Source organism: Mangifera indica, chromosome 3 (assembly GCF_011075055.1).
Source record: "Mangifera indica cultivar Alphonso chromosome 3, CATAS_Mindica_2.1, whole genome shotgun sequence".
Classification (NCBI taxonomy): Eukaryota; Viridiplantae; Streptophyta; class Magnoliopsida; order Sapindales; family Anacardiaceae; genus Mangifera; species Mangifera indica.
In genome coordinates, this window is record NC_058139.1 from 723,165 (window position 1) to 747,465 (window position 24,301).

Genomic DNA, 24,301 nt, shown 5'->3' on the forward strand with positions numbered 1-24,301 from the left:
GGCAACGGCGGCGACTTAGATCAGAGAACTTTCAAAAGGGTTGGATGGGGAGCTTAAAATCTGAAAATATAGAACGTTTATACGCTTGGATTAAGGCTGAGATTGGGATTTTAATATCTGAAAATGACACGAGTACAATATTTAGAGGGTGAATTTCCTCATAACCTTTCACTTATTCCTGATTTAGTTTTAAAAATCTCGAAATTACGACTTACAAGGAATATCGACTTCAAAGATTGAAATAGGAAAAAATATATATAATAAATCAAAACCATAGTCAATTAAATTTGAATTAAATTAAAATAAAATGGAATTAAAATCTTATTGAATCAAATCAAATTATAATCATATCAAATCAGAATTATATTAAATCAAATCAAATCAAAATTAAATTAAATTAAATTAAAATACCTTTTATTTAAAACCAAATCAAATTAGAATATTAAATCAAATCAAATTAAAATTAAAATATATGAAAATTAGTTCGAATATTATTAAAATATAAGAATCAAAATCAAAATACAATCTTTCTGGTTGTGTGGATAATGGAGTTTTGAGTCAATCTGTGCAGTTTGCTAACATATTGTGGCCAATATTCAATTTCCTTCAAAGTGTAAGAATTTCCTGACAGAAGAAAAGGAAGTCGTGGAGAACCATGGCAGTTTATTGATCTAATGCCCCGATTTGATCCACCTAACTTTGTTAATGAGCCATAATCTTGAACCTGAAATATGAATTATAGATTCGAATTATAAACTCAAGCCAAACTTAAGTCAAAATAATTTCATCTGAGTCAAGCTTAAACTATCTTAAATTTGGTTCAATGAATTCAAAACGAACAATTTTTAATTCAAACTGAATTCAAATAAGAGGATGTTTGAGGTCAGTTTGGTTTGTATCCACCCTTATACTCTGACATGGTTCAATTTCGAGTTTTGACAAGTGTGCTAGATCTAATCTAGGAAAAATTTCAAACTATTAAAATTAGTTTAACAATATCTCAAATCTAACAGGAAAATAAAATTTGATCTGCTTGGAATTACAGTCTTGGCTTAAAAAACTAGAAGTTTCAACATTAGTGTTAGTATAATTTGAGTTCCAAAAATCAACCCAATAAATTTATGAATATGCTAATGTGGCATATGGTTTGGTTTCATAGTTCTACACTTATGTCATGTTGCCTAATTCAGTTCAAGTTCTGAAAGGGGCCTAAGCTTCTTAATTATATCACCAGTCATTAACATCAAATTCATCTGTTGTATTAGACAACCAGATCATTATCAAAAGGCACTATAACTGTAGTCTCAAAAGGTTAATTACTTATGATATAATTCTAACAAAGACACCAATAGAATTAGTCTCTCTCAATTTCAACCTCAATAAACTTCATAAGACCAATTCAAAATAAAATTTGTGTTTGCTTCATTCTACAAGCAAAAGCAATATCCCTTGACCTTTTATTAGCAAAAATTAGAATATGAATAAGTCTTTCCTTAAAATTGATAGCAAATGTAGAATTTTACACCTTAGTAAATAGATAGCCTCTAGTTCAACACCAAATTATTTTGGATTCCCCATAATAGGGTTTTTTTTTTTTTCTTACTTAAGTAGGAAAAGGCAAAAGAAAATTCAATAATATAGTGAGACTGTTTCTTCATTGCAATCACATCTCTGTTAGTTATATCTCAAAACTCCATAAACTTTGACTATCAATGTCAAATCATCCAAAGCTCACTGACATAAAAATGATTGTATCGGATGGTTTCTGCTTACACACAAAAATATGTCAAGAACTAACAAGTGCCAAGCGCACCTTGCAGTCTGTGGGTGACAAGATATAACGCTCAAAATTTTTTTCCTCCTTTGTTTTCGCCCCTCGTTACACCACCACAACATAATTTGAGGTTTTGCCGAAAGGACATCTTATAATGTTAAGAAATACAATCACAGTGCATATGAATCAAATAATGGATATAGAAACAATATAAAATTAAGATGTTTATATTAATTTGCATTACTACTGAGTTGGGCTATTAGAATTAAATATGTACAACAAACATATAATCATTAAATCGGTAAACATAGGAAGTTTGCATCTTCTTCATCGTTTGCATCATCTTGAGCGTTTGCATTCTTCTAGTGGAGTCAGGGGACGTTTGCATCTTCTTCAGAGCTTCCGTCTTCTTCAGCATTTGCCACTCCAGCATGTGCAACTCCAGCGTTTGCAAGATGAGGACGGGAGGAGCGTTTGCAAGATGAGGAGGCAGAGGCGGAGGATCAGTGTGGAGGAGAAATTCAAGAGCAGTCGGAAACGTATGCAAACAAACCATGCATTCGTATAATCCTCTATGATGTATAGCATTATGCCTACTCATCCCTTGTCCATCGGATTCTCTATAACAACACCAGTTGCACCAGCACACTCCTGAAAAAACATATAGTTTCAGTATTAAAAAAAAAACAGTGAATTAACGTGTACATGAAATAATAAACTAAGAGAAAAAAGTATAATAAAAAAAAAAAATTGCCTTCTGCATCTATTTTTCACTTCATTACACACATCCATTTTTAATTGATTCATCTATTTATACAAAAAAAAAAAAAAATTTACCTTCTGCATGATATCAAACTCACACCGAAATTGGTAAGATTAAGAGTTTCAGAATTTTGAACTGTTGAGAGGGGGTAACAAAACGAAAGCCTCAAATCTAGGGTTAAATTGTCATACGTTGATATCAAGTTATCAGCTTCAAATGTTGAAATGTCAATTATTTCCTTACACAGAAATTGTGGAAGTAATATTTGCATGTGCTTCTAATAAAATTCAGCAAAAGAATCACAACTTTGAACGTGAATAGCCAGAAATTGTTAGAAACACCTACTAGAAGAAATTGTATAGAGGACTCTGTTTCAAACAGAAGAGCAGGTTAATTTTTTGTGAGAAGCTGGAGAAGATGGTGACCAGTAAGTGAGATACGCACCGTTTCATTAATTGTTTTCGTTTCTGTTGAATGCTGTCGTTTTATAATTAGGATTAGTGATGTATTGTTGTGTCGTTTTCACTTGCTTCACCCTTTCTCTCCTCTCTCTCTCTCTCTGCTGTGATTTTTTCCCTGAATCTGTTTTGAGTTGATTTGCATCATTAATTCATTAACTGTTGGAAACTTTCGAAAGGGTTTGATGGGAGCTTAAAATCAAACTGGTAAGAATAAGAGTTACAGAATTTTGAACTGCTGAGAGGGGGTAACAAAACGAAAGCCTCAAATCTACGGTTAAATTGTCATACATTGATATCAAGTTATCAACTTCAAATGTTGAAATGTCAATTATATCCTCTTATGTGCAATATTATTAACGTATGTTTGGAAATTGTGAGCACTCTTTTACCTCCCCAAATTAAATAAATAAAAATTATTTTTACATTTAATTAACTGAGAAGGACAATGATACCCTTTTAACATGCTGAAACTGGCAAGGGAGTGTCTTGTGATGATTTGGAAAACAAAAAGAGTAATATATTATTATATGATTAAATATAATGTAAGCCCAAATGCAATGTTTTATGAAAAGAGTAATGTATTATTATATGATTAAATATTATTTTATTTTTAATTTAAAATTATTTAATTTTTTATTGACATATAATAAATATATACCTATTTATATATGTAAAATATAAAATACATATATATAATCTTAGCGTTATAAAAATTAGACTTCATTACAAACCAGAGAAGGAAATTATTAACGGGACAATCCTACCCCTCGCATTTTACAAATTGCTTGCTTTTATCGCTGGCTGCCGAGAAGATCTTTCATGGGCTCAAATATTACATGGAGCCCATACTGTTATGCACAGATGGCCCTGTAGAGAAACAATTTAAGAGATAATGATCTTTGAAACATAGTTACGAATAGAGTTAGATTCAAATCGAGTCTATTTAATTTTGAGTTTAAGTTTAATTTGAATAAGTCTAAAACTGAGTCAGTCTTATAAGAGCTCGAGCTATTCACCAAATTTTTTAATTAAAAATTTTAATATAAAACGATGTCGTTTTAACAAAAATATATTAAAATGATATCATTTTAACAACAAAAAATGAGTAAAATTGAATTCGAATTGAGTTTAAGTTTAGCTTTTACGAGTTCAAGCTCAAACGTAAATTCAGTTATATATAAATTAAACCGAGTTTAAACTCAACTCAGTTTGAATCTATCTTAATTATGATAGAGAAGCATAATTAATTGTCCGAAGTCACACCAGACACACCGAGCCCAATACCAACCACCAACACTGGGGTGGATTTGAACTTAACCATAATCAAATCAAAATATTAATTCAAGTTTGATTTAAATTAAAATAACTATTTTAAATTTTTAAATTCAACCTCACGTCAGCTTGTATGGTGAATAGTAATATTAAAAAATACAACGACTTGCTAGAAAAGGAAAATAAAAAGAAAAGCTCCTGTTAAAGAAAAACTGCAATATAGATTTAATGTGTCTTAAAACTCAAATTATGTTGGAGTTTTAATTTAATTTTAATTTGTTTAAATTGAATATAAATTCAAGTTCAAATTGACACGATTCGAGTCGACCCTCACTCCAACCTACTAAAAACTTTTTAATACTCCTGAAAATTTGATTGGAATTATTTCATATGCACATGGTTTGATTCTCAAGAATCTATTTCAACATCAATAATTTTATTTTTTAATATGATATTAGATATTTGGATAATATAACTAGTATTTAATTACAATCAAGGGCTACAAAAGCACATAAAATTAAGTCCAAAATACAATCATGAGTCGAAAAAACCCTTAATATGAAGTAATTATGGGTCATAAACAACATCTTAGGGTCTCAATTTCTTCACTTTAACCATTTGGGATCATCACCCAAATCAAAAACCTGAGAGGACAAGAAAGATAAGGATCGATGATGAAAATCTAAATGAAGAACAAAAACCTGAAAAGGTATTTTATATAAGAAATTAAATAAAGAAAAAAGATTCATCTATCAATCTCAAGAGCTTCATGGCCCTCTATGATACTCTCTAGGGAAGGTTTCCAAGCTTCATCTTTTCCTCTTCCTCTCCTAATTTCAGCCAAAACATCCTCTAATCTTTTCCCTTCATCGCTCTTCAGTTGACTCATCAGCCACTGCAGCTCCTCCTTCGTCAGAACGATCTTCACCTTCAACCCACCGCCGCCTCCTTCAACGAAATCCACGCTCTCTTTCACAAACTCCTCTTCTTGTTGCTGCTGCTGCTCGGCCTCTTCCTCTCGCCTTCTGTGGCCTCTCTGCATGCAATTTCCCATCAGAATATTGAACTGGTTTTGAAAAATAAAAGAATAATGTGAGAGGAAAGAGAAGAAAAATATTTCAGAGATTTGGTGTAGCATGTGAAACTGTGGAGACAAGCATATTTATAAGCAAACTTGGGAAAGATTTTACGTAGACTTTTTTAATTTTCCTGGAGAACAAATACTTGAATTTTCTACTCAAGATAGTGACAAACTTATGGCCCATATACGGTTGTAAAAAAAGTATAAACAATTTAATGTTGCGTCGGCACCATCTTCGCCAAATTCCAATTATTAATTTTCCACACCTAACCGCGTTCATATATTGAAATTGAAATCTTTAGGCATATAATCGGTACAGGTAGCTCTGTACCTCATAAAGTCGTTTCTAGAGTTATCTACAGGAAATTGAAATCGATTGATGCTAAAACATCTCACATGAGTCCAAGTTTTAGGTCAATATGAATCATTTTTTCCCTTTTTTTTTTTGGAGGCATTGGCCAAAATAAACATTAAACTTGTATAATCTGTTATTTGTAAATCATAAACAATTTTACTGAGAAATTGAAGGCTATGAGTCAATATAAATGGATTGTCCTGGTTTCTTTAACAAGATGTCTTTTAAAATAAAATTGTGAAATCATAATGAACAATATTCTTGTAACTTTAAATAACATATATGTTAATAAACTTTAGAGGATCGAACATTATTATGATCACTAAAACAAATTTTGTTGATGTGATATGAATAGGTGGTAGCTAGAGCCATAGGGCCGATCTTAAATTTGTAGGGCCTTGATTTTAGGTACCCAACAATTTGAATGCGATGAAGTACGAAGAAAATTCCAGGAATTGGATAAACTTGTGTTCATCATTCATGTCAATATGAATGTCACAGACAAAATGGAAGTTCTGAAGTCACTTCCTACCGATCATCAATAAATTGGGTGGAAAATTATCAGAAAGGAAGAGTTCTGTCAGTGTCACCTAATGCAGAGGGAAACCAGATTCAAGATTTCATAATCACCGACAGCCTAATTTTTTTTTTTTTCTCTCTTCTTGTTATAATTGGTAATTGCATATTTATATCATTTGAGTCCCACCATGTGAGTTTACAGATTTGGTGCTTACCACAGCTTGGAGACTTTGCTTGAGTGCAGAAGATTGATTCTTTTGCTTTATTAAATGGATGAAATTAAGACGAATTTGCGTATACAGTTTTTTTTTTCTTTTTGGTTCTAATTCTTAGTCGTTGCACGACTCTCTACTTTCCTTTGTTTCAGAATTTACCATTAATTTGTCGTTAATCGAACTGATATATGTTTTACTTGGCCTCCGTGACCATGGGAAATTGTTTGCATAAGTTGACTGGTACATAGTGTTGGACTTGATCAAGTTATTCAAATCCAATTCGGGTTTTGCCTCAACCAAATATATTTTAAATTAATCTAAATATTTAAGTTAACAGGTTATATTCGTACATATATTGTGTGTTTTTATGTTATAAGAAAACATTCAAACTAAAAAAACACTCAGTCTGAATATGATTAGTTCAACATAATATGATTTATTTCATCTGTTTTAGAAATTGATCATGTTGTATTATAACAAAACTTATTTTAACTTGTTCAAATTATTTTAACAAGATATAACATGTTTTTCCTTATGCATATATTAAATTAATTTAGTTTAACTGTTTTGATATGAAACAACATGATACTTATATATAAATCATATAAGATTATAAATATTGACTCATTTTATAAATAAGTTGATACAAAAATGATCTTTACCACTAAAATTGAATTTAAAACGTATTTATTTTAGAATTTTTTTGTATTTGTTTTTGATAATTAGATTTTTAAATTTAGAAAGGGAAATATAATAAAATTTTAATTTTTTAATAAATAATAATTTTATTTTTAATTAAAATTATCTTATAAATATATATTTAAATTTTTAAATATTTGAGGGTGGAGTTTTTAGCTCTTTTTATATTGGATGAATGACAAGAAATTCAAGAGCAGACCCACAGAACTATAAATAACACGTAAGATGGGACCTTCACCATGCATGAACCAATATTATAGAGTCAAAAGTCTACTGTAGGAGTGACTCCTATACTTGATTTTTTCCCTTGGAATTTGAGCCCGCGACAACATGCAATTTCTTGCAATATGTGGATATGGTTTCTATGGTTAATAATTGCGATTTATCTTTACAATTAAATTTATCTCAATGTTAAGATTTGAGGCACAACTTTTATCTCATAGATCATGTTTTTTTTTATAGGTCAATTAGCATATAAGTCGTGTCAAATAATCTCACGTACTTTTTCTGTAGATTTTGATATAATATATCTTAAAAATAGGTCTGGATAAAACTCACAAGTCGGTAGATCGTGCGTGCTCATGGCTCGTAGGACAAGGCTTTTTCATCTCAAGCCAACGACCTATTACCAAGTCTAACTAACTCCAAGAGACTTTCCTTGTGGTAGATATCATTGATGGCAATTGCATATATATTATTATTATTATTATTCATGGTGTTGCAATAATTAAACCCCATTTCTGTGTACTTTTCGTTCATAAAATTTTCATCTCGTCAACATATAGCCTTGCTGTTTACTTGGAATATTGATTTGACTAATTTATGCATAAACATTTGACTGAACTTACAAGAAGACGGGAAGTTTATTCAATGGGTTTTTTCTTGTCAGAAATTTAACTAAAATTTTCTAGTGCTGGACTTTTTCAATCTGTCATCAGTCAGGTCAGGTTTTAAGAGCTCCCGGTCAATTTTTCTGCGAAGTGTTATACTCTTCAAAGCCTAATTTAAGAGTTCTGAACAAGAATATTATATTGTATGGCAGAAACTGATAAGCAGAATATTAAGACTTTGATACGATAGAAAGGCAACAACAATTGCTCATCAGGACCGTTGTTAAGTGACATTTTTCTGCAGTGCTGGCTATTATCTGTTCATCCATGGAGAGTTGGAAACCTCTTTATCTCCTCTCAAGATAACATAACAAAAGCTAAAAGAAAACTGCCAAACTGGGTTTGATTGAATTCTGAATTTATGCACTTTGATTCAAAGAGAAAAGTCCTCCAATGTCTTATCTAGGTCACTGTTATTGACCATTTTATGTCTCAATACAGATTTATTGATCATTTTGTATTTTGATTAATACCAACTACATGAAATTTGGAGAATACATTGTTGATTTTTAAAATGTTATTGTTAAATCGAGCTCAAACTAGAGTTGTTTGAGTTTGATTACTGAGTCAAACTCGATTTTATTTTTAATCATAAAAAATGTTCTTATATTATTAATATATTTTAAATTAAAGATAAAATAATACTAAATCATATTACAATAAATCAATATCTATTGATAGTACACATATAATTTCCCAATTTTACGCTCTTAGCAACCTGAACCTTTAGCTGATAGCTCAATCCACAACTTCAATAATCTGAAAATACCCATTAGCTATATTTGCTATTTTTTTTTGGGTGTGACTTGATGTAATCGTGACGCCAAATGACGATTTTAAGATGTAACTTTCATCCAAATCTTCCACAAAAATTGCCTTCGGTTCACGGATACAGAATATCACAATTAAAAATGGAGAAAATGTCGCTTTCCTAGGTCGGCGGGAACAATAAAGCCACTCGACGATCTTGAGTTTAGGTAGCAAAATGACAGATTTTCATGTTTTTTAAAGAGTATCGACTGTGTAGTCACATGATGAACACCAGGCAATCTACGCAAATCGTTATTTTATGCTCTAAAAGAACAACGAATAGCCTAATGCCGCCCACTAAATATGTATCCAGAGTGAATTCAAACCAAACCCAAAATAATAACCCAATTGAACTCAACTTGAATCGGTAGTGACAAATTCGAGTTTAATCTCAGAATCGATTCAAATGGTAAACAATGACACCAAATAAAACAAGTCATTCAAGAAAAAGAATAATAGAAATAAAAAACTTAGGGTTCCGATAAATGCTGACAATATAAAAGCTGATCAAAAGATTTGATTCCTCTACTCAAGGGACATAATGGGAATCATCATGTTTTGGCCTCCTACAACACAACAGCATGAATGCAGCATCTCATAGAATTGACATGATTCAGGATATTCCATTTCAAGCGGATAAACAGAGAGGGCCAAGTTGATTCTGAAAGTTGTAAAACAAACTATTCTACATGCTTAAATGGTTCATACCAGGACCAGGGAAATTATGAACTTAAACAAACCTAAACTAGGCTGCTTTCACAACAAATTCTCCCAAACTCAGTTCTGAAAGCACCCATACATAGAAGATTTAAGTTAAAATTTGAAACACAACTGCAAAATTTACTCTAGTCGCCTGCGCTTCTTTGCAAGATTCTCGAAAATCTGATGAACATCATCAGATGTGATTGCTTTTGATGGGTCAAATGACTCCTGCAAAAGAAAATGTTTAGCAATACGTGTAGCAATTGAAAACAAAAAAAATAATGGTTCAAAGAAAATTATAACTAGAGCAATGCTTTGCAACGTTCTGTGTGATTTAAGTTTTCATAAGGTAGGCTATGAAGCAACTCAGGACACACCAGGAAAGTTCGGAACTCATTTTTCATGTCTGCGATGCCATTGAGAATCTCCATTTTCTCTACGTGACCAAATTTATTGAGAAAACTTAACTCAGCACCTTCTTGGTGCTGCAACTTTTCTTCCCTCTTCTGCTTTGCTGTTCTTTCATACTCTGCTATAGAATCCTCCTTGTCAACAAGATAACCAATATGTTTCTGCTTGTACATATCTAAGCATTTTGCACACCTGCAGAGGATATCCCTCCAATTTTTGGATAGAAATAGTGGTTTATTTGGTAAAATAGGTAAATCTGACACCAGATTTTCTCCAAGATGACATGTAGTGTGTGAGCTACCATCACTATTGCAATGATTTGAACTGACCTTGCTTTCAGAACTTTCTCCAGTATCAAGTCCCTTCCCACCAGACAAGCATTCAGAATTAGTTTTAGCCATCACATCATCCTTTTTAGCAGAACTATCAGAACAAATACCATTCTCAAGCTTTCCAGAACCACAAGCTGAATGCATATCTTGCATTACATCTTTATCCTTTTTGGTATTAGCACTATCACTCCGCTGAACCCCAGCAGCCCATATGGTTTGAGGATATTGGGTTAAAAAGGAACAAAATGCCGAGCATGCATCACATACAAAATCTTCATACAAAGGCTCTCCTTCCTCATCTCTAGGAATCTGTGGAACAAGTAAAAGAATGGGTAATGTTGCAAGCATATTACAATCATAAAATAAATAGTTCTCTAATGAAATTCAGACTTCTTACTCTCTTTCTTTTCCTTCTTTTTTTTTTGGTTCCTTTTTTCTTAGAGGTGATGAGGGATAAACTAACTAGATGTGACTTATGTTTTAAATTGTCAAAAAACAAATTAAGTTTGAGTACAGAAGTATAACATCGTACAAAACCCTCCAAACCAAAATATTGTAATCAAGCACAGTTCTCATGTGGAAAGTATCTGATAGTTAATAACAGTCATAAATTGGTGTAGCCACATCGTCAGCACAAGCAGACATGTGACTGACTAATCATAACTATCAAAAAATTAAAAGACTCATCCACGTTTTTGAGCATCATCCCCTATGTTGGTCACTAACATTGATTATAAAGATTAGAAGGCATTATTGGGTTTTACAAACATTGCAACTTAGATATGAATATAAAAACTTAATGTTGGCAAACACAATATGAACCAATAGTAGTAAATAGCATAGCAAAAACTATGTAGCCCATGAGAAAAAGCCACGTACTGACCTCATCAGATGACTTAAGACCAATATGCTCCTCATGAAACCAGTCCTCACACATACAGCATTGTATCATCTCCACCTGTTCTTCAACATCAGGATCAGGATATAGTTGATTGCATCTGCAGTATAAACCTTTGAAGTTATGGTTATACGAATTCTCAACATTTTCTACATCTTTGCTAGGAAAAAGTTTGCAGAAGAACTCCCCAAACTTTGAATTCCCACAATCACATTTGAAATTTCTCTTGGTCCAGAGCTCCACAATCTGTAGTTTATGCAGAAATAACAAAATAACCATTAGATAGAAGACAATAGAGATTTGAAAAATCAAAGATTATTCATTTAATAAGCCATATAAGTTGAAATCATTGTGCATAACAAAAGACAGATATCTTTTATGTTCAAAATAAAAAAGCAGACTAAGTTTCAAACAGGTCCAAAAGCAACTACTCCAAGAGAACGCTGAAAACCATGCAGTTTGTTTTAATAAATCCATGAATCAAAAAATACAGATATATAAAGGACACCAAATGTATCTTGGAATGCTTTGTTACAAAGTAATGGGTACTCGTAAGAAACAAGAAGTAGTTAAGCCATGAAAGTTCTGAATGAGCCTCCAGTTCAGGGGAAAAAAAAACTCCCAGGTTAACGGGTGGACAGAACCAAGGTAAGTGAAAACAAAAATCAAATACCATATTACTGATAGATTAATAATATTTATCTTGGCTACTGGGTGTACATCCACTCAAGTATCAGAATTAAGTATGCCCTCCAACCTCCTAGAAAGAGCAGTTCAAAGCAGGACAGCCTGATCACACACTGTAAAACAACTTGAAAATCCACAAGTAGAAGACAACATGAAAAACCCTAGTTAATAAATACATGTTTTATACAGGTATTATAAACCGAAAACATATAAAACACACTTTATATGTTTACCATATTAAATTACGGTATTATACATTGCAATATTTTTTATTTGTTTATTTTAACAAAGGGGAAAACAACATCATTTTGCAGAGCCCAGAAAATTGCGTTCCTTTTCTTCCAAAATAAAAGATCTCTAACAATCTCAATTTTTTTCTACTTGATCTCCCTTTCTCATACCAACTCATCATTTCATAATTCAATTTGTTAACATCGGGAAACAACAGCTTACATTGACAACTCGTTTAGGTAAAAAACTTATTACTTTATCAGTTTTATACAAGAACAGTCTTATGTATGATAAGATAAAGTTTTTAGAGATACAATATAATTCTCCAAGTCTAATTTTATTTAAGGATTAAGGTTTTCATTTTTATTTACTTTTGAAGTGTTTTCTTATTCTAGAAAATGATATATACATGACTTTAACTTTACTATAGAGGATAAGAATGTAATATCAATAATCTATTATTGTTAAATTTCTTTATGCATATAAAATAAAAAAAATCAACTATTGTGATTTATTAATTGATTCTTTCAAAATTCCTTTTACTAAATTCTAAAGAAATCTCATTTAGTGTTAAGTTTTGGTATAAATGCAATAGTTTTGAATATAATGAATTTGGAGAAATCTTGTTACATGGACAAAGATGTGTTGTTTGTAGAAGATACCTATTATTTGTTTTGAATCTTGATTATGTAATGTATTACATTAGATCTAATGAATAATTGAATACTTTGCATTTGATATACTATATTGATTTTAACCAGATGATCCATGAAAACTGCTAAAATTACTATTGATATTAATATATTTTTTGATATGTATTATTGAAATTGAGTCGAATTAAACTCATATGTACATGTTTTGCATTTCTTTTGTATATGAAGTTTATGATTGTATTTTTACAAACGTACATTCACTGTTCTCCATACCAGACATGTATAATTCTTTTGTCATTTTTTCCGCTGCTAGTTCCTATATTTACTAACAAGGTGAAAAGCATCAGCAAGAGTTAACTAAAACTCCAGTCAATATGCAAAAGTCACAATTAGAACAATAAGTCAATATGAAAAACAAACTAGAATTCTATGTCAATATGCAAAAGATTTCATAAATGAAATGAAACATTCCCTGTTGAATCTAACAAGCTGTAAAGGATATCAGAAGAAGTTAAAAACATAAAAGTATACCTCATGACCATCATGGCAAGATAAGGAGCAAGCAGTGCAAACTCCAGCATTTCCTTCTGGAGTGCAAGTGAGGCATGAGAAAATGGCCTGTCTCTTCATATAGCCCTTAGTATAGGTGCACTCCTTGCCTTCATCCCCACCCAAAACCAAATCCGCCTCCTTCAAAGTTTGATAATCATCAAATATTATATTCTTATTCTAAATTATAGATTACGCATAATGCATCACTCCAAATCCAAACACTGGCTAATAGCAATGGAAAACATATACAAATATTCATAAGCCAGTACAATTTCCTTTGTATTCTGCAGTGAACTAAAGCAGCAATAGATACTTATTTGTATAAGATATAAACCAACTAAAGATTGAAGTGGCCAAATAGATTGCTTATAAAAAAGCTATTAACTAATAAAATTACCAGAAAATCATCTCTCAATAAAAAAGTCCCATCTTTCTGAATAATTAACCAGAACATCAAACAGCAACACTTTTTCATCGAATCTGACCAGGGAATATTAAATTTACAAAACCCTGAGTCGGAATACACGAAAAAAATTACCAGTTCCTCTTCTTCGACCTCGTTTAGATACTCTTTGATTGTAATGGTCTGCTCCCCGTCATCAACAGTCTCACTAGCCATTTCTCACAAACCGTGAAAAAAAAGCAAATAATTAACTTCCACCGAGCTCCAAGCTTCCTGCCTCAAATTCAATGAAAACATTAGTACAAGACGAATTTTAAAAAAAAAAAAATTGGGGAAAAATAAGAAGAAACAAATGAGAAAGCCCTAAAATTATGAAAGAAGTTACCTAGAACAGTGATCCGGGTCTTTTAGGGAATAAAGAACATTATTTGAGTGTGAAATTTGAATATCAGATGAGAATATTGGATAATCCGAAGACTGGAGAGTCTGTCTATCTATGTCATGCGAGGATAACTGACGAGATAATTGAGGATTAGGGTGTTATATGGAAAATTAAGGGCTGCACGGATATTTTCCCGCCACAACGAGCCCCAAAGTACATGATCTGTTCGGGTTCCCTCCAAATCCCTCGGCCGGGTCCCTTCCCTTCCTTTTGGATTGGATTTGGATTTATGTCGTTATGTTTTGAAACGAAATGCTACACTGGCTTCTAGAAATTTGGACTAATTTCCAGGTCTTCTATTGAATTCTAAAATTTTGTGCCTGCTAAAATTAATAATATTAAGGGCCAATTATCGGAAAAAAATAATAATTGCCATAAATCTATATGGGCTATGTCCAGTTTGAATGCTGGCTTGGTCAAGAGCTTGAATTGGCCCGAGTAAATGTTAGGTCCAGCACGGGAACTAGACTATTTGAAAATTTTTCGTCCAATAGGGAACACAATTTCCACGGCCTGTGTTAGAGGTGTATTAGATCTTACTCTTTGAACTCAAATTGAATCTGTAATATTTAATTTAAATTTTATATAAGATTTGAATAATATTATTAAATTTTGTCAATAAAAAAATATAAGTGATTAGCATCGTTAATGGGTTGAATAATATTATTTAATGATAAGATCAGTTAATCTCAAGTTTAATTGTCGAATTAGATAATTAACTTAAGATTACCTTATTTAAATTAAATTATAAATTTAAATCAAACTAGTTTAAATTATATCTATTCATAGCTTTGCCATCACATGAACCCTTATCATTTGGAGTTCATATGATGTCAACTCTTTTGAATAGATTTTATACATCAAATTATTCTTTATTAAATTTGGATGTGATTTGAGCTAGCTCGAGTTTATTTTATAATTCACATAAAAAAATATGAGCTTAAACTTAAATTAAGAATTGACCTCATTTTTTTATACGTAAGAAATTCGAGTTTATTTAAATATTCCAATTTGAACTTGATTCGATTTAGATTTATAACTAAATTCAAATTAAATCGAGTCTAAACGAAACTTAATTCAAGATTAATTTAAACTAAATAAATAACTAACTAAAAATTCACGAATTGAAATGAATTCAATCCTTGGGTTTAAATTTAAATTTTTTTTTATCTAAACTCAAATTCAAATCCAATCATACTTCGGTGAGTTATATCTTCGTACGGAGCGTTGTCGAAATTAATCTTGTTCAAATCAAAACAAAGCTAATTGTCACTTGTCATTCTTAATACACAGTGGTTCATGATTGTCGTTATGTATGAGTTTGCATTTCGCAGAGGCATAAAAATTCGCCTTGATTGAATAAAAGATTCAAAGCTTTCGAACAAATGAAGCTTACTGATTATTTGCTTCCGCCTGCATCGCCACGATTTATGTGTTTTTACCATAGAAATTTTATTATATATTCTACTTGTCGCAGTATGTTTGTTTGACATTCATTGGCGAAGCATCTCGAGGGCAGCCTGACGATTTTTGCCGTCATTTAAGGTACAATTCTGCGACAAACGCCAAAAATCTGTATTTAGAACCTGCACCTACGAATCAATTACGGTGAATCAGGCTAGATTAGTTAATTTGAGTCAAGGGTCAGCCGGAGATTGACACAAGTTAACTAGATTAAAAAGAGGCGAAAGTTTAGACGATGAGCCAATAGTAGTGACCATTGGTCATTGTGTTGCAACCGTCAACCACCCTCAAGGACTGAATTGCGTTCATCATGAAGTTAGGCTCTCCCTTTTTGTCATTTGTTCTTACTCACTAATCAACTTCTTAAAAAATAAAAAGGGTTGCCTCTCAACTCTTCTTCTCCTTTGTTTTCTTATCCTTCCTCCATTTAGCAGCCAGCAGCCTTAGAATTTGCCCGACTTTGTAAGGTGACAGTGGGACTATTGTGCTTAATTGGACTAGTATGTTGCTTGTGTGGCCAGGTGAGGGCTCATTATGAACGTCGTCTGTTAAACAACAGATTGATTTCCACCGTCAGTGTCACACATTGGCCGATCGCGTCGACATGTCTTATGATACCAACAATAGAGTCATTCCCCAAGACTAAGCTCAGAGACAGCGGATGATTACCGAACCCAAATGACAACACCTGCCCAATTTGCCTAAGCGAGTACCAACCTAGGGAAACATTAAGGGTGCGTTTGGTTGAGAGATTTTAAGATTACCTTAGTAATTTATTTTTTATTCCCTTGTTTGGTTTGTCAGTAATAAAAGATTACAGTAATCTTCTATTACCAATGCTGACGTGACAGGTAATATATGTGATAATCTGATTACCACTTTCACTTTAGGTATTTAAAGATTAATGGGATAATCTTAAGTTTATTATAATTATATTATTATTTATTAATTTTTTGAGATAAAAATAAATTATTTTTAATTAATATGACAAATAATACAAAAAATATTTTAAAATAATTATATTCAATGGCATTTAAGTAAAATAATTTACTAGTAATCTTTTATTACCTTTAACCAAACACAATAATTATTTATACCTGTCAAATTTTATCAAACATAGTAATTATTTATACCTAGTAATCTTCTAAGTAATCTATCTTCAAGATAATCTTTCTATTTTAGTAATCAAATATTATCCAAACCGAACGTCCCTGAGGACAGTTCCTGAATGCCAGCATTATTTCCATGCAAACTGCATAGACAAATGGCTTAAATTGAATGCGACACGCCCGCCGTGTTGCAATTCACCAGAAGGCTCTAAAATGGTAAATCCTTGTCCGTCGATTTCAACTCCTCTTCCTTACTATACGGTCCATAAAAGACAAATACGATTGCATTTAAGAAATTAGTACAGCTGATTGGTTTATGAGACTTTGCCGTCTAGTTGGCTCATTCAAAATTAGGTAAGTTTAATAATAAATTGCACTTCAACAGTATTAGTTAGTTAATTAATTTACAAGCAAAGAAACTCAAGGCATTTTTATTATATAAAAAAGAGATTTACAAGCAACAAGATCTATGGTTTGTATGGCAATCATTGTGCCCCACTTACCGGTTGGGGCAGGTAGGTCAGTTGACCCTTAATTTTCAAAAAAAAGAAAAAGTTTAAATATAACATATAAAAATTAATACATTTTTAAAATTTTTAATTGATATCCTAAATTTTATTATTTTTTAAATTTATTTCTCTATATTTTATATTTATTTAACATTGAACTTTCTACATTTTTTTTCTTTTGGGGGTTTTCCCACTGCCCGGTGGATTTCACAGAAACACAAAATAATTGTGGTAAAATACTTATGATGAAACCACGGACTTATATATGTTAGCTATTACCTGGAGCCGGAACCGACCCCAATTTATTTTTGAAGCAGAATTTGTCAATATAATTAGCTGTCTATACTTTGTAATCACATTTATGTCAATAAGAGTGAACTACTGTTCCCACCTCACGTTTGACCTAAAAACACTTTTTATCCCACTCTTCGTTCCATAGCTTAACTTAGCAACTAAAGGCTGACCTTCTTTGAATGTTGTGGGATGTCCGATTAGAAATCCAAACCGCATTGCTTCTTCACTGGATGATAGTAAATGTGGGATATCGAAAGAAATCCAAGCCCTCTAATGCAAACTTACACCTAAAATTCAATAAGTATCGAAAATACAAATAATATAAAAAGTACTTTAAAAGAACTCAAATAAGTTAGAGATATGTTTAAAGAAGCAAGAGAGATTAATTATGTTATGAGTTTCACATAAATCTTGTTAGAGGTAGAGGGAAGTGATGAGCTTGTAGAAAGAGGGGTGGCAACTAGGATTTATGATGAAAATCATTACACTACTGAGGTAATTCCAGGAAATAGTTAAATTGTTTGAGAATGTTGATGATTTTAAAGAAAGGATGATAATGAGATTTGACTAATTTTGAAAGTTTTCATTTTCTTTTTGGGATTTTGTTATTTTTAAATTTTTTATCAAAGCAAATTGACGATTATGTCTTTTAACTACAGACTTTCTGCAATAAAAATCAGATTTTGGGTTTAGAAAAAGTAAGATTTATTATTACAGGGTGAACAAGAATTTAAATCAAACATTGGGTGGGAAAATGGAGCGGACTCTGTAAACAAGAGTCCAAGTCCGAACTTGACAAGTGGACGAAAATCGAGACAATCAATCAGGCTAAAATATTCAAAAGACCAAAGACTTTCCCCACCCAAGATTAGATGAATTATTAAAGTCACATTCGGGTTTAAAAAGTTTAAAGTGTCACCTATCTATTTAAAATTTTAATTAGAGTTAAAAATAAAATTATTATTTAATAAAAAATTTAAAAAACTAAAGTTTTATTATATTTATCTCTCTCAGTTTAAAAATCTAATAATTTTCTCCTACCTAAGATTTGAAAAATAAATATTTTCCCCCTAAAGTTTTCAAGTTATCGTCTGAAACAACGAAGTTCACTTTCTCTAAATGTATTGACTCTCTCTCCTAACTTATCTTTTCTTGCTAATTAAATTCCAATTGCTGACGAAATGGATTTTCTCTGACGAAGACGAAATCGTCTTTGTCAAAGTGTCTTCATCTCAAACAAAGATGAAGATGACTTTTGAAGGTCTCAAACAACCACGTTGTCTTTGTTTGAGACCTCTAACAGTCATCTTAGTCACTCTCAAATAAAGATAATTTTGTCTTAGTCTCAGACAAAGACTGTCTGAGGGTCTTTATCTAAGACGAAGACACTCGACGAAGATGATTTTATCTTTATTGAAAGAAATCCATTTTGTTGATGATTAGGATTTGATTGACAGAGAGAGACAAACAGAAGAGGAAAGCCAACATGATTGAAAACTATCGTCTCCGATGACGGTTTACAAATCTTAGAGAATAAACATTGATTTTTCGAAGTTTAAATAAGAAAAATTATAAGATTTTTAAATTGAGAAGGGTTAATATAATAAAACTTTAGTTTTTTTAATTTTTTTATTAAATAATAATTTTACTTTTAATTTTAATTAAAATTTTAAATGAATACGTTGAATTTTAACTTTTCAAATTTTATCTGTACGATTTTAGAAGCACATCTAAATTTGGGTGCGAAAGTACTTTGGCCTATTGAAAAAATCAAATCACAGATTATACTTTGACTGCCTTTCGTTAGGCCTTATCATTAAATCAATTGTCCCACCAAGCCTCCACGCGACGGCACAAGTCTCAGGACACCTAGAACAGACGTACAATGTTTCTCTTCTCTTCAAACTCTCACATAAATTACAATAATTAATTAAGTTAATCCATAAACCAATACACAATTAAACAGTGGAAAAGTGCTTTATTATCTGATTATACATTGCTTTTCACTTGACCACCAAACAAAATGCTTCCTCTACAACCCTTTCTCCCATGGCTGTTTTCCCTCTTATTCTTCTTACTTCCTTTCGTGGCAATAAGCGCTGAAGATTGCCCGGCAACATCCTGTGGAGGCATAACGATTAAATTCCCATTTCAGCTACGCAACAGTAATCGACTTCCAGGTGGCAACAGTTTTCGTTCTCGTTGTGGATATCCAGGTTTTGGTCTGGGTTGCAATTCCCAAAGCCAGGCAATTCTTTCTCTAGCGTCAGGCGCATTTGTTGTTCAAGAAGTCGACTATGCTATCCAGGCCTTGTGGATCAAAGACCCACAAGACTGTCTCCCAAAGCAGTACCTGCACGGGCTGATAAGCTTCTCTGATTCTCCTTTCTCTCCGGATTCTTTCAACAACTTCACATTTTTCAATTGTTCTTCAAACGTCACGTTGCCGAGTAATCGGTATAGACCTATTAGTTGCCTCAGTGATCATAACAACACGGTCATAGCTTTGCCAACGATGTTTTATGATGAGTCGAGGTTGCCGGAGAATTCGTGTGAAGCAACTGCGACTGTTTCGGTTCCTGTTTGGGGGTTTTGGTCTAATCTTGAAGACAGCTTAAAGTTGACATGGAGTTCTCCGTCTTGTGAACTCTGTGAGCTGCGTGGTCAGGCTTGTGGCTTCAAGAATAATTATGGTTTGGAGGTTGATTGCTTGGATCCTTCAGACTCCAATGGTATGTTTCCCATTCCTTTGTTTTTTTCCGGGTTGCAGTTCCAGATTAAGCATGATTAAACTGTTTAATTTAGGTTAAATTTGATGTTAAGCAATGAACAGTGCTTGATCTAAATCTTAGTCAGAAGATCCCGGTGGCTCTCATGTCCATATCTTTTGGTCCAGCATCGCTTTCTTCAAAAAGCATTAGGGCTGGACTGTAGCCCAATTTGGTGGACTGCGCTAAAATTGAGTTTGAATGTGAAGAGAACTCTGTTTGAGTTTGAGATTGAGACTGAACTTAGGAGTATTCTACCCTCATGGCTTGAGTTTGGAAAAGTTTAATTCAAAATTTTGATAGTGGAGTATCAAATCGAATTAAGCTTAAATTCGATTTGATATTATGATCAAACTTAGGAGTGTTCTAAATTATTTAGTAGTCAAATCAAACTAACATCTGAATTAAAAATCAAACAAAAAAATAGATTATTTGAAAAGTTAATTTAGATACAAATTAAAAATATAACAAAATCAATTTTTCATCTTAGGAACTGTCTTGTCTATTTTTTAAAATAAGTTAATTGAACCAAACTAAATTTTAAAAAAATGAGCAAGAAAATCATCAGTATTTTCAGTTTAATTCAAAATTGATTAATTTTTAAATTAAATTAGTTTTGGTGTATAATTTTCTCTAAATTAAAATTAAATTCGGTTCAAAATAATATCAAACCGATTTGGTTAATCGATTTTAAACACATGAGCTTGGCTTGAGAGAAACTCATCGTGTTCAAATTTAGGTACGAACTCGAGTCTCTCAAAGTGGAGCTCACATAAGTTTCAAATCCAACCTTCTCAATACGAATTCAAAGTTTAATCTTGTAAATCTATGAATGTTGTTTGCGGTATTAGACATTTTAACTCATACGTTGTTGAGACTGATTTGGATGTCTAGGCCTATCAAGAGGAACCAGATATGGCATAATCCTTGGAGTTGGAATACCAGGGGCCCTGTGCATTGTTGGGCTCGGATGTCTCCTCCGTAACAGGGCTAGAAATTACAATCATAGTCAGCGCCACCAGCTCAACGCCGAATTGTCCAACTCAGTTGCACGGCCGCAACGGGCAGCGACTGTGACCGGTCTCGACGGACCCACCATAGAATCGTACCCAAAAACTTTGTTAGGCGAGAGTGGACGACTGCCCAAGCCTAATGACAACACCTGTCCGATATGCTTATCTGAGTATCAACCAAAGGAGACCTTGAGAACCATACCTGAATGCAACCATTACTTCCATGCTGATTGCATCGACGAATGGCTCAAAATGAATGCCACGTGTCCGTTGTGCCGCAATTCGCCAGAGAGTTCCGCTGGAACCCCTTTTTCTACCTGGACATCTTCTCATTCATCGACAGGATTATCACCATAGAACAAAGTTTCCAGTTGTAAAGGGAGTATATAATATATGATCACTTTCATTGTGTACAATGGAAAGATATTTCTGTGTCATTGAATTTTACTGTGGGATACATAGAGAAAAAATCAAAGAAAAAAAAAAAAATATTGAAATAAGGAGATCTAGAGGCTTGTTCTTGCAATACATTATTGTTTTGATATTGGATCTAATCCTCCTTGCTCAAAGTTAACTGATTTTTCTTTCCTCAACGCGATCAATGATTACTACATAGAAGCTATACCAACCCTAAGTCTAAGAATAAGACTCATATACCATATGATCTCATCCAAAAGTAATAAATAGGAAATAATTCTCATTCTCTCTCATGACTCTTTCAATCTCCCATCATTGAAGCACAATTTTCCATTATGATAGAACCAATTTCCATAACTTAAGTAATTACAGAGAGCAATGAGTTTTCAATCATATTGGAATTATAATAACATTGAGTAACGTACTTCAACACTTTACTGAAAGAGTTGAATATGTAAATCAAGTTTCCACTCATAAATTTTTGGCAATGGAAGGGTCAAAGGAGAGACACTTCAAACGATGAATCAAAACTGTAACTTTGTGTTGTGATACTGCTCTTTTGTTTACGTCACTCAAATAATATTACTACTATATTCGGCTGAACCACCATGGAAACCATCTATTTATTTCTCGTGTCTCTATACACATTCTTATACTGAATTTCCTAACTATTCAGTTTACTTTTGGTGGTGCAAATTTCGTCCCGAACAGGAAGCAAGGATGGGGTGAGCAAAACTTTCAGCGCTTTAAGTCTCAACTACCATCCTCAATATATCTCGAGTCATGAAACTCCAATGATAATGAATTTAAGCATGATTAATTACAACAAACACCCATAATATTACCATAGTTTATTGGGGTTTTTGAATATCTCAAATCTTCAATAGAGAGCGATCTAGATATGTTTTAGTCTAATCGAATGATGCATCAAAACATCAATACTATTGATATAATATAAGATTATATAGGTAAAATCGATTTAATTAAAACAATATATAACTAAATAATATATAGTTTAAAAGTATGATAATTAAAATTTAATTAAATTGAACTAAAACTTTTTTATCGGTTAGTTTAATAAACTTATAATTTGACTCAACTCAAGTAATTTATCAACAAAATTATGTATAAGGATATAATGAAGAAATATTATTGTTTTTATATATATATATATATATATATATATATTTGTCACATTCTTGCTCTTGGCTGAAGCACGCTTTTTAATTGATTATATATTTATCACATTCTTGTTCTGAATTTCCCACTAATGTACTTTTTGTCGCTTCAAACAGGATGCAGGGATGGAACGAGAAAAAACTTCAGCGGATAAGCCTCTTCATCCTCAAGATATGGAGGAGCATGAATCTTTAGTGATTATGAATTTAAGCATAATTAACTACAACAAACACCCATCTATATTATATATAAATATACACACGGTCTTCCCTTCGCCCCATTACTCAGAAACTCACCGTCTCTCAAATAAATCAACAAAATGTCTTCAGCTCGGCTAATCGTTGTATTCATGACCCTTCTCTCACTGATTTCCAGACCTGCAATGGGTGATGCGCCGACGTGCGACTTCGTTGTACTCCAGCTAAACCCTTGCCTCTCTTACCTGATGAAATCTGACGCAGCACCACAGAGTGGTTGCTGTTCAGGAGTCAATAACCTGAAGGTGTATTCAGATGACCAGACAGCTCGACGTACAATCTGCCAGTGCATTGAGCAGGCCGCCCAAACTTACACAATGATTGATTATTCCCTTATCGGTGGGCTTCCACAGAAATGTGGAGTCTCTCTGCAGCTGCCACACGTTACTCCCGGTTTCGATTGTTCCAAGTAAGCAGCTCCATCTCTGTTTACATGAATGGTTCAAGTATCATGCATAGGCTGTAATCAACTCTGGTTTCTCTTACAGGGCTTGAAGAGAAGACCCGGAGGAGTCTGCTGATCTTTTTTCCTCAATAAGACTTGTGTTGCACATTACTTCATAATAAAAAACATATTATTGTTGTTCACTGAAGAGTTTCCGCATGCTTTTGATCTCCAAGATCCCAAGGTGAATGTATAATCGTACAATATTATAAAATAATGATATAATCATTGAAGATATAATTGAACCAAACTCAGGATTTACTATCAGGTGGCTCATGAATTTGTGACTTCACGGTTTGGATTAAATAACATATTAATAAAATTTTAAATATTGCACTTATATTCACTAAATGATAAATATAAAATTATAAAATATAATTATTTTAAGTTAAATTACAGTCAATCATTCAATTCTTAAATTCAAACTTAAGTTTAAGCCAAATACTTCTCACTTTTGTGAGTTTGAGATGTACCTTAGTGTTATTAAATCGAACTTATGCTAAATATTATTTGGTTTGACTGAATTACACCCCTATCGATGATTTTTTGATGATTGAATCACAGTTCAATGTGTTTTATCTATTTATGCTACTAATTAATCTAATATAATATCTAGTATTGGTTTAAAATTTGGTCTGAAGTAGACTGACCATTGAGTCTTCACAAGCTAAATGGACCTGTTGGTCTGATCCAGAA

At 32.4% G+C, this 24,301-nt stretch overlaps 4 protein-coding genes across 5 annotated transcripts; 2 read left to right on the plus strand and 2 right to left on the minus strand.

Moving 5' to 3' along the window:
• Positions 1 to 5,015: 5,015 nt before the first annotated feature.
• On the minus strand, positions 5,016 to 5,324 carry LOC123210688. Its single transcript, XM_044629173.1, has one exon. The coding sequence runs from the start codon at positions 5,322 to 5,324 to the stop codon at positions 5,016 to 5,018; it is 309 nt and encodes a 102-aa protein (XP_044485108.1).
• Positions 5,325 to 9,434: 4,110 nt separating this feature from the next.
• LOC123211705 (putative E3 ubiquitin-protein ligase UBR7) lies at positions 9,435 to 14,412 on the minus strand. Of its 2 annotated transcripts, none has more exons than XM_044630547.1 (6): positions 14,094 to 14,412; positions 13,844 to 13,985; positions 13,285 to 13,443; positions 11,168 to 11,428; positions 9,919 to 10,593; positions 9,435 to 9,769 (listed from the first exon to the last, which is right to left on the minus strand). In XM_044630547.1, the coding sequence occupies exons 2-6, from the start codon at positions 13,922 to 13,924 to the stop codon at positions 9,680 to 9,682; spliced, it is 1,266 nt and encodes a 421-aa protein (XP_044486482.1). In that variant the 5' UTR covers positions 13,925 to 13,985; positions 14,094 to 14,412; the 3' UTR covers positions 9,435 to 9,679. The 2 variants fall into 2 exon arrangements, with proteins under 2 accessions (XP_044486482.1, XP_044486481.1); XM_044630546.1 differs by having other exon boundaries at positions 13,844 to 13,981; positions 14,094 to 14,411.
• Positions 14,413 to 19,437: 5,025 nt separating this feature from the next.
• Positions 19,438 to 21,881, plus strand: LOC123210691 (RING-H2 finger protein ATL20-like). Its single transcript, XM_044629175.1, has 2 exons — positions 19,438 to 20,258; positions 21,189 to 21,881. The coding sequence occupies exons 1-2, from the start codon at positions 19,550 to 19,552 to the stop codon at positions 21,662 to 21,664; spliced, it is 1,185 nt and encodes a 394-aa protein (XP_044485110.1). The 5' UTR covers positions 19,438 to 19,549; the 3' UTR covers positions 21,665 to 21,881.
• Positions 21,882 to 23,182: 1,301 nt separating this feature from the next.
• On the plus strand, positions 23,183 to 23,748 carry LOC123212351 (non-specific lipid-transfer protein P3-like). The gene is made up of 2 exons (XM_044631455.1): positions 23,183 to 23,569; positions 23,649 to 23,748. The coding sequence occupies exons 1-2, from the start codon at positions 23,223 to 23,225 to the stop codon at positions 23,653 to 23,655; spliced, it is 354 nt and encodes a 117-aa protein (XP_044487390.1). The 5' UTR covers positions 23,183 to 23,222; the 3' UTR covers positions 23,656 to 23,748.
• Positions 23,749 to 24,301: the final 553 nt, after the last annotated feature.